This window comes from Cyprinodon variegatus, unplaced genomic scaffold (assembly GCF_000732505.1).
Source record: "Cyprinodon variegatus isolate N-32 unplaced genomic scaffold, C_variegatus-1.0 Scaffold74, whole genome shotgun sequence".
NCBI lineage: Eukaryota > Metazoa > Chordata > Actinopteri > Cyprinodontiformes > Cyprinodontidae > Cyprinodon > Cyprinodon variegatus.
The window spans coordinates 1,030,255-1,039,137 of record NW_015150527.1 but is presented as its reverse complement, the minus strand read 5'-3'; the positions used below and the strand labels follow the sequence as shown (position 1 = coordinate 1,039,137).

At 37.5% G+C, this 8,883-nt stretch overlaps 1 protein-coding gene across 1 annotated transcript in view; it reads right to left on the bottom strand.

The window, feature by feature from the left end:
* Positions 1–1,420: 1,420 nt before the first annotated feature.
* The window catches only part of rbm20 (RNA binding motif protein 20), a 56,975-nt gene continuing 49,512 nt past the window's right edge, over positions 1,421–8,883 (bottom strand). The window contains exons 6-12 of the mRNA XM_015372614.1: positions 7,916–8,062; positions 6,617–6,748; positions 6,454–6,533; positions 5,699–6,371; positions 5,536–5,622; positions 2,992–3,577; positions 1,421–1,509 (exon numbers count right to left, since the gene is read on the bottom strand). Coding sequence (XP_015228100.1) covers positions 1,421–1,509; positions 2,992–3,577; positions 5,536–5,622; positions 5,699–6,371; positions 6,454–6,533; positions 6,617–6,748; positions 7,916–8,062 — 1,794 coding nt within the window. The remainder of the gene's footprint in view (positions 1,510–2,991; positions 3,578–5,535; positions 5,623–5,698; positions 6,372–6,453; positions 6,534–6,616; positions 6,749–7,915; positions 8,063–8,883) is intronic.

Genomic DNA, 8,883 nt, shown 5'->3' with positions numbered 1-8,883 from the left:
GATAGATAGATAGATAGATAGATAGATAGATAGATAGATAGATAGATAGATAGATAGATAGATAGAAAGAATTTTAATATGAAGAATTAAAAAAAATTATCAAATAACAATAAATTAACAAAAAAATACAAAACACAGTTAGAGGTGCTATTCATCATGTAAGTAATATTGCACTGCAACCGAGTGAACAAATACTAAAGTACCCGATAACTTAATGAAATAGACCACTACTGGCACCCCAGAGTCACAGTCCTTCTCTCTGCCAACATCATAACCGAGTCCAATTTCATGCCGACCGCCGAGCCGGCCCGCTTGATCAGTTTGTCCCACCTGTAAGTGTCTTTCTTAGGTGTGCTTTTCCCCAAGTACACCACGGTGTAAAAGGACACTGACAACAACAGACTGGTCAAAGATCGATAGGAGTTTCATGCAGATGTTGAATGACCGTAGCCTTCTCAGGAGATACAACCGGCTCTGACCTTTCCTGTACAGGTGGTCTGTGTTCATAGTGCAGTCCAGCTTGCTGTCCAGCCACAGCTCTAAGTAGTTGAAGGAATCCACATTTGCCACCTCGACTCACTCTATCAGAAGAGGCTGTGACCTTGGTCAGGGCCTCCTGAAGTCAATGACCAGCTTTTTTGTTTTCAAGACTTTGAGCTGCAGGTGTTTCCTGTAGCACCAGACAGCAAAGCCCCTCACCAGGCTACGGATGATAAACCATGTGCTCAGTCTTGCAATTTAACCCCAGAGATAATACAGATCCTGCTTTTTGCATCTCGTTGACATCAACAAGCCTTTTAGATATTATATAGAGTAAAAGGTTGGTCCTTCACGCATCGCTTCTGTCTTAATGTGATTGATTTATATTTAGCTCTCCTTTAGTGTTTGAGCATTGTAGTCTAACTGAAAACCAGTCACACTTGTTGGTGGAAGTTTTGACTCCAGTATCAGGGTTTAAAGGATTTATGTTGTTGGTTTTTTTTTTTTTTTTAACTAAATGGGACATAGTCTTAGACCTACATTTACCAACTGTTTGTAACTCATTCAGCAGAGCAATCTTTTTATTTAAAGCACAAAATCTACAGGGAAACTTTAACAGGGCGATATTTGAACAGGTATTTATTCATCAGACCAAACTGGATCACAAGAATATTTCTGTGATAATTTAAATCTTTATGTCCCAGTTTAGGCTTTTCCCAAGTGGCAGTGCATGAGAATCAAGTCAGACCTCAAACAACAGACAAGAGTTTTGACTTTCATTTAAAATGCGTGGAACCTCACAGACATAACTATGTATAAATGTTCCACCCTGTCAAATATGAAACTGTACCGATTTAGCTTCTGCTGAGATGGCATCATATAACTGACCAGATGGCAAAAGTTTTTTTCATGTTTTCTATTCATGTTAATAAAATTGATGTTAATGTGTTATAATGTACTTACCCAAAGGTATGCTGAGTTCACTGACAGCTTTGTCTTGATGCAGAGACGGTGAGGGAGCTTCTATTTCTGTGAAATACATTTATATATTAGGAAAGTAATAGAAAAGGAGCTTCTTTTTGGTTAGTTATTCACAGAATTTTGTTCTTTCTGGATATTTTTTCCCTCCAAGAGATGTGAAGAGAGGAAAATTCCTCAGGTCTGTTACATAAAACTGTTACTGATATTTAAGGAATTTTTTGAACAGGTAATTTCTGTGCTTTGGTTATTTTGTTAAGGAAGAACTCTGCAAATATTTTTATGGGTGTTCTCTTATTCACACATATGTCTCAAGTGTAAAATTTCGCTGATTAAAATCTTAAGACCAAGAGTTAGAAGCATTCACATTTACTCTCTTGTAAGATGAGAGATTAGCTTCAAAGCACAAAAAACATACAAGAGGAAGAAAAATCTTGTATGTTTTTTTTGCTCAGAAAAGTTTTAGCAACTTATTGGAGCAAGTTGTTCCTCCATGTGTTAAAAAATGTTTCGCTAAGAACCTCCTTTTCCATCCATTCTGAAATGTTTTCAGTGGGATTCAGATCAGATGTTTACATTAGCCTCCATAGTTCAGGTGGTAGATTAGCCTGTTTTTTCATGACCACCCAACAGCACAAGGAAAGTTTCTTTGCATCCACCACTTTATTTTCCTTGACCCTCACTCTCTTTTTAGGAAGTGTGCAATGTCTGTCAAACTGATTTAAACCTTGACTTCAATGGCTACATCTTCGCGATCCTTTCACATCCATGAACAGAAAAAAATCATGAAAACCTAAAAGATGGACTGAAAATCAAAAGAAAGCAAAAAAAAAAAACAACAATGCAAATATATTGATTTTAGGGGCCGCAATTGAAATATTAATCTGTATAGTGAGGTAACCTTCATGGAACTTTGGCTGAAATACTGTAGAGAGCTAGTCCCTAGTGTCAAAAACTTTAGCTGGTACTTCAAAGAAAGAACTTTAAAGCAACTTTTCAAAGCATTAAAGTTCCACTGTATTTGTATAAAAGCTTTTACATAATCCAGCCCATTACCCAAAAATACCTCAATGAAGATTCTTGGGAAGTACAAGGTATATTCTGTGAAAGTTATGTAAAATACCAGGTAAGGTCTGTGAGGTTTTGGAGAGTACTACTGTACATACGTTTAAGTGTTTTGGAAAGTACCCTGAGAGTTTCAAAAGGTTTCGGCTAGCTTCTTATAAAGTTTTTGAATGAAGCCTCTATGTTTCCGGAGATTAAAGGCTGCATTATGCAAAAAATCTATGTTGATGTTAAACCTTTGCTTTGGACAGACACAGGTCAGGTGTTCCAGAAAAGGACAAAGGTCTCAAGTACACATTAAAACTGGCCTTAGAACGGACAAAGCTTTCTGATATTAAGCTTCTGAAAGGCTCTCAGCATCAACTATTGTTCAAAATGTGTCAACTTGGCATAAAACGCAGGTCAAATCTGACACAACCAATAAAGGAAGACACTAAAGAAAAAAAAAAAAAACATGAAGGAAAGTACCTCTTTTTAGATTGGCATCTTGCAGTTGAACTTCCAATGGTATTTTTTCTGAGGTGTCTCTTTCATCCTGGCATTCATTGTCCTTTGCTAAACATACATGATTTTCCATTGGTTCATCTGGTGCCTCGTTGTTGGGGAATTTGGTGTCCTCTGAGCAAGTTTCCTCGAGTGCTGCTTTAAACTCTTCATTGGGGAAGCTGCTGAGGTCAGCAACTTTATGATCGGTTGTTTCTGAATTTGCTTGCTTGCTGTCAAGACTGGGTGAAGGGGTTATATCTGCTGCTTTGTCTGCTTCAGCTTTTGATGCTTCCACTCCTTTATCCTCTGAAGACTCCTCCAGTTTAGGTGCATGGTCAACTGGCTCCTGTAACTCTGTTGGGGGCGTTGATGGTGAAACATGCTTCTCTTCTAGTTCTTCAACTGTAGGCTTTTTGTGGCATGAAGTAAACTCTTCAAGCTCAGAGATATCTGGCTCAACGATGTTATCATCTTCTCCTCCCACTTCATCGACAGTGACTAGCTCCTCCATGTTTTTCGGGTACCAGCATTCTTCATCTGTATCTTCAACACTTTCCACAACATTCTGCTGAGGATATAGATGAAGAAAATATTTAACAGTTGCATCACCTAACAGGATACAGACATTTTCAGAGTTAGAGTATGGACAAGGAAGTTGGTGAAATTTTGGTCACAGTTTCATCGAATTGTGACCGTAAACAATGCTGGATAGGGACACAGTTTTAAAGTCTATCCAAAGGTCCCAAAGTAAGTCACTTAAAAATGTAGTACATTGTATGACATATCTGTTAAAATACATCTGTTCATGATTAACATAAATCTCTTAACTTTTAAATATGTATTTCAAGTAAATAAGTTTCTGTGGGGAATGATTACGTAACAAACCACTTCTACTATTTCAAACACTACAAATTACTCAAATTAACACAAGATTGAACGCATAAGTACGACCTAACATATGTAGATACACGCACCCAACTATTCTTGGAGGGGAATGCTGGCCTACTGGTTAGGGCGTAAAGCTTGGAATCTTGAGGTTGTGACTTCGAAACCAGTTCCCATAGACTGCCACTCTGGGTCTCTGAGCAAGACCCTTAACCCCCGATTGCTCCCCAGGCGCCGCACAATGGCAGCCCACTGCTCCCCAAGGGGATGGGTTAAATACAGACGTAAACTTCTCCATTGTGAGATTAATAAAGTTAAATTATTACTTGTTTTAAAAAGATGAATCTGTACAATAGGCTTTTTGTAGCCTACAACAAGTTTCTGGTACAATAGCAACTCTTTACATTGGTTTGTTTAAACTAATTTTGAGTTAATGGAAGAGTAAGCCAGTGGCCGACTATTGTGTTGGTCATCGTTCAGCCAGTTAAAGGTATAGTGGAGGATGTTCTTTTTCCGGGTGGATCATCGAAATAAGTGGTCCTCCTAATTGTCAATGTTTCTGGTGATATGTTTACATAAGGCCGTACTATGTGCACGTCCCCATTTTCACTTACCGGTGGTGAGGCTGACATAGTGGAAAAATTGCAAATCTTCTTTTGGAAAGTAAGCTTGTATGAGTGATGCAAACAGCAACTTTTAAACAGAGCGTGCACGAGGAGAAATAGGCTCCTACATGTACTCGCACACGTTTGATAGGTGTTCCCTTACAGGGTTACAGGCTTGTCCATGTTCACTTTTTTAAGTGAGGGTGGGTCTTTTCGAAAATTTGCAAAAATCCTCCACTGTACCTTTAATGCTGTGTGCTCGCAATCAGTTTTCTATTGGTTTACTTATTTGTGTGCAAGCTTCAGTTTGGGTTCAGTATTGGGTGACATCAAAGAATTTAAAATTAGTCCTCCAAAGCATAGTGCTACCACCATCATACGGACAGTTCCTATGGTGATGTCTCAGATCTAAAACTACGCTTGCTATCCACTAAATGTATTTATTTTACTAATTTATTTTCACATGGATTTACCAACATTTTCCAATTTATTAGGTCTAATAAGACAATAAACATCAAAACTGTTTTTAAATGTATAAAGCAGACTAAGGCTCCTGCAATAGTCCGATACTAAACCACATTACTTATGTTTTTCTATGATTTAAAACAGTTTAAATGAATTCTACAAAATTTCCTCTAAAAAAAATTCAAACAGACTTTCACAATTATGCCAGAAGCTTTCTGATGCTCCAAACATTTAACCAAAAATTAGGGGGAACTATATGTATAGATTTAAGCCTGTGTGTAATATTGTCATTGACTGTACTCAAGAAGACATATGATCACTTAATCTTGTGTCCCAAATTCATCTTTCCATTTTTATGGTTTCATTTCAAGAAGGCATAAAAAAACAATTTCTAATGATGCCTATGTTTACTTGTGCTCTGAACTGTTATAGTAATAATATTAAAAGAATTTCAAAGTAATTTCAAAGTGTGAATTTATCAAACTTTTTATCAGCCACAGTCAGATTAAATTTTACAACACATATTGCAGTCATGTCAATAGTATTATGAATTACTTCAGCATTTACTCACAGTCTCTGTGTTTTTGTCACTTTCAGTAGCCTCTTTTGACTTGCTCCCTTGTTGAGGCAAAACAGAGTTTTCTTTGAACTTGTCGTCCTAAAATGTGAAAATACTTTGTTAGCTGATAGATGCAAAGCAATTATGAGGCAATGCCAAAGCAATAAGTACTTACACCATTTTCTTTCCCCTGTTTCTCAGTGTGTCTCTTGCTTGGGTTTTTGCTCCTGTCTCTTCCAGATGAACTCTGCCTCTTGTCCTCTGGTGTTCGACACCGAGGCCCATCCGTTGTCTCAACTTCAGAATGCCTTGACCGACCAGAGTGGTCCCCATCCCTTCGCCTTGACTTTGTGTCATGTCTATGATGAGATGTCCTCGGTGGTTTACCTGACTTGTATGATGACTCCATGAATAAATCATCCTCCATGTTCCTGTAAGAGCTGAAGGATGAGCCTAGAGGACTGTCCCGTTGGTGCCACTCTCTGCCGCTCCTTGGTGCTTCACCACTTCCATGTCCATCTGCAGATCTGAAGCCGGGATGACCCAGATGTTTGTGGTAGTTCCTCCGACGGTCTGCTGTCCTCCCATTAGGTTGATTGTCACCCATGTTTCCACCATTCCTCCATGGATCATCACGCTCCCTTTCTTCCTCCCCCCTTCTCATATGGGATGGCCAGTCTCTTGAACCCCGGTGAGGGCTTAGGCCATTACTGCCCTTGTCCGGACCCCTGCATGGTGCCACTGGGGGACTGTGGGCAGAGCTGCATGATGTAAAACTGGGACTGTGGGAATGAGGACTCAGAGAGCGGCTGATGGGGCTGCGAGAGCGTGCTCTGTCTGGAAGATAGCTGAAAAAAAAAAAAATCTCTAAATGTTTTTTAAATGTTAATTCATCAGAATTGATGCAAGTAAAACAAAGCATTTTCTTACTGTTCAAACTCTTGCATCTTATCCCTTTCCTGCTGTGAGGTAATATCCTGGATGATTGATTGAACATCTTTACCTGGCTTCTGAAAAATATATACATATATTCAGGCTTAGCACCTGTCTAACATGCCATAAATATTAACACTTTCTATGTTATATAATTCACCTTAAGCTGCAGCTCCTTGTATCTCTTAGACATTCGTATGAGGAGTTTCTGATTGTTAATGGTGGCAGGACTTAGTTGATAGTACTGAACCATGGCCTGAGCTGCCTCAACATAGGCCATCTCCAGAAAGGCCTGTTTAATGAGGAGAGAGCTTCCATTAAGAAAAACAACAATAGTGACAATCGGCCAGTTACAGGATATACAAAGTTTAAAATAGTTTTTGTTTATAAACGGAAATAAAAATCACATTTGTGAGATGTTTTTATAGCTGTTTGGAAACATAGTAATGCAGTGCTTCCCCTGGATGGCTTTTTTACTTAAGGTTATCATATTTTCAAAATATTATCACCCCTTATTTTTCATCCTTAGTGGGAAACTTAATTCAGGCTTTTTATTTTAGGATATCTAATCGCATTGTCTTAACACATCATATTTACCACAGTTTTAAGTAACCAAAGGTGGGATTTTAATATGAATTCTTTAAATTTAATTTTTCTGTTAACTGTTAACCTTTAGCTGATTTGCTAAATACTTTACAACAAAAGCTTTTAAAGATTAAATAAGGAGTCCTGAGGAAATGCAGAGTATTTAAAACGGATCCCAAAGTAATTTGGAGGAAAAAAATTCAGAAATAATTTTTTGGCTTCATCGGTTTACTGGCTTGAAACTTGAAGAGTCTGGTGTTATAAAAGTTTGGTATTAGAATGTACTATAATAGGAGACAGTTTCTTAAAAGTCAAACTATGCCTAAAACATACTATTATGAACATAAACGTTTTCTTTATTTAATGAAATTTATTTTAATATTACAATGTATTTGCGAGTAAATTCTGATATTAAACGTATTAGTTTTCTTTATTCTAAACCACATCAAATGACCGATGTCTATAGAAAACATGTTTCTGAATAAAGATGTTTTAAATGAAAATTGTCTTTCCTTTGCCTAAAATCAATCACTTATTTCTCTGCCTGAGTTTCGGATTCACCTTTACATAATGGATTAAAATCCTCTGAGGTTATATATTACATATCAAATTTCTTGTTTAAAGTACATTTTTTGGTTTAACTTTCTTTTTTTTTTAAATCTGGTATTATTAAGAAAACAGAGCAGATCAACAGGAATTTACACATTTTGGGACATTTACAAGTTAATTTTGGGGATGGATTTATCTGCATTGCACCTAAAACAATGAACATAAGAAAATGTATGTGCCATAAAAAAAAATTAAAACGTGAAAAATTATGAATCAACATAATATAGGCAATTATAAACACACTTTAAAAAAGCAGGTCTTGTACCTGATGGGTGGAGCGCATTAGAATGTAGTTGGTGACTTTTCCAAACGGTATTCCCAGGTTGATGACGTCATTCTCTGTACAGCTGCCCTCAGGCAGGTTGCAGATGTGAACAACTCGGCCTGCAGAGGCTTTTCTTGGTGGAAAGGGCTAGAAATAGAAAACAAACAGACATAGTTCAAACATTTGGAAAAATCTGATCAACATCTCAAATACTGTAGCTGCTTGGCAGTACAAATTACTTGTAATAACAAGGGTTGGTCTTTCTTGTAGAGTTTTGCTGCAATTGTTTCTTTTACTTCTGATTTTTTCAAAGCTTTTAGAAGCTGGCTTACTTTTGACAAGGTTTTAACAGATGGAAGCGGTCTTGCCTAATGTCTATATAAATGCAGGATATAAAAGTCAAGCATAGTGTGGTAAACCTGGCTGTCTAACTATGTGCAACATTATACAGCACGATCCCAATTATTATTAGCTCATTGGCAGTAGTGCTGTGGTGATAATGAAAGTTTCTTGTTTGGATTTAGAGACATGTCACTTGAAAGGTCTGCAACATCTCTCACGCTTGACAGTCAACTGCAAACCTACCAAGGTTTGGAGGTTCATCTTAACTAACTGCCAGAGAACGGAGAGCATTAATCAGATATATAGAGAAGGGTTGCTCTGGAGGAGCTGCAGAGGTCCACAGCTCAGGTGGGAAATCCTGTTAACAGGACAAGCATTTGCTGTGCTCTCACCTTTCAGCAATTTTGGCCTCAATAGAAGAGCGGCAAAGTGAACAACAAAGTAACAAGTCCTATTTGCAGTTTACCATAAAGCATGCAGGAGGGAAAAGCACCAAACATAGAGAGAAAGAAGTTCTTTTCAGATGAACCAGAACTGAACCTTTAAAGAAGATAAGCAAAACGAACCACATAATGTTTTCATAATGATTTACAAGATAACTATTTTTTTTTTTTATCATTTAGTCA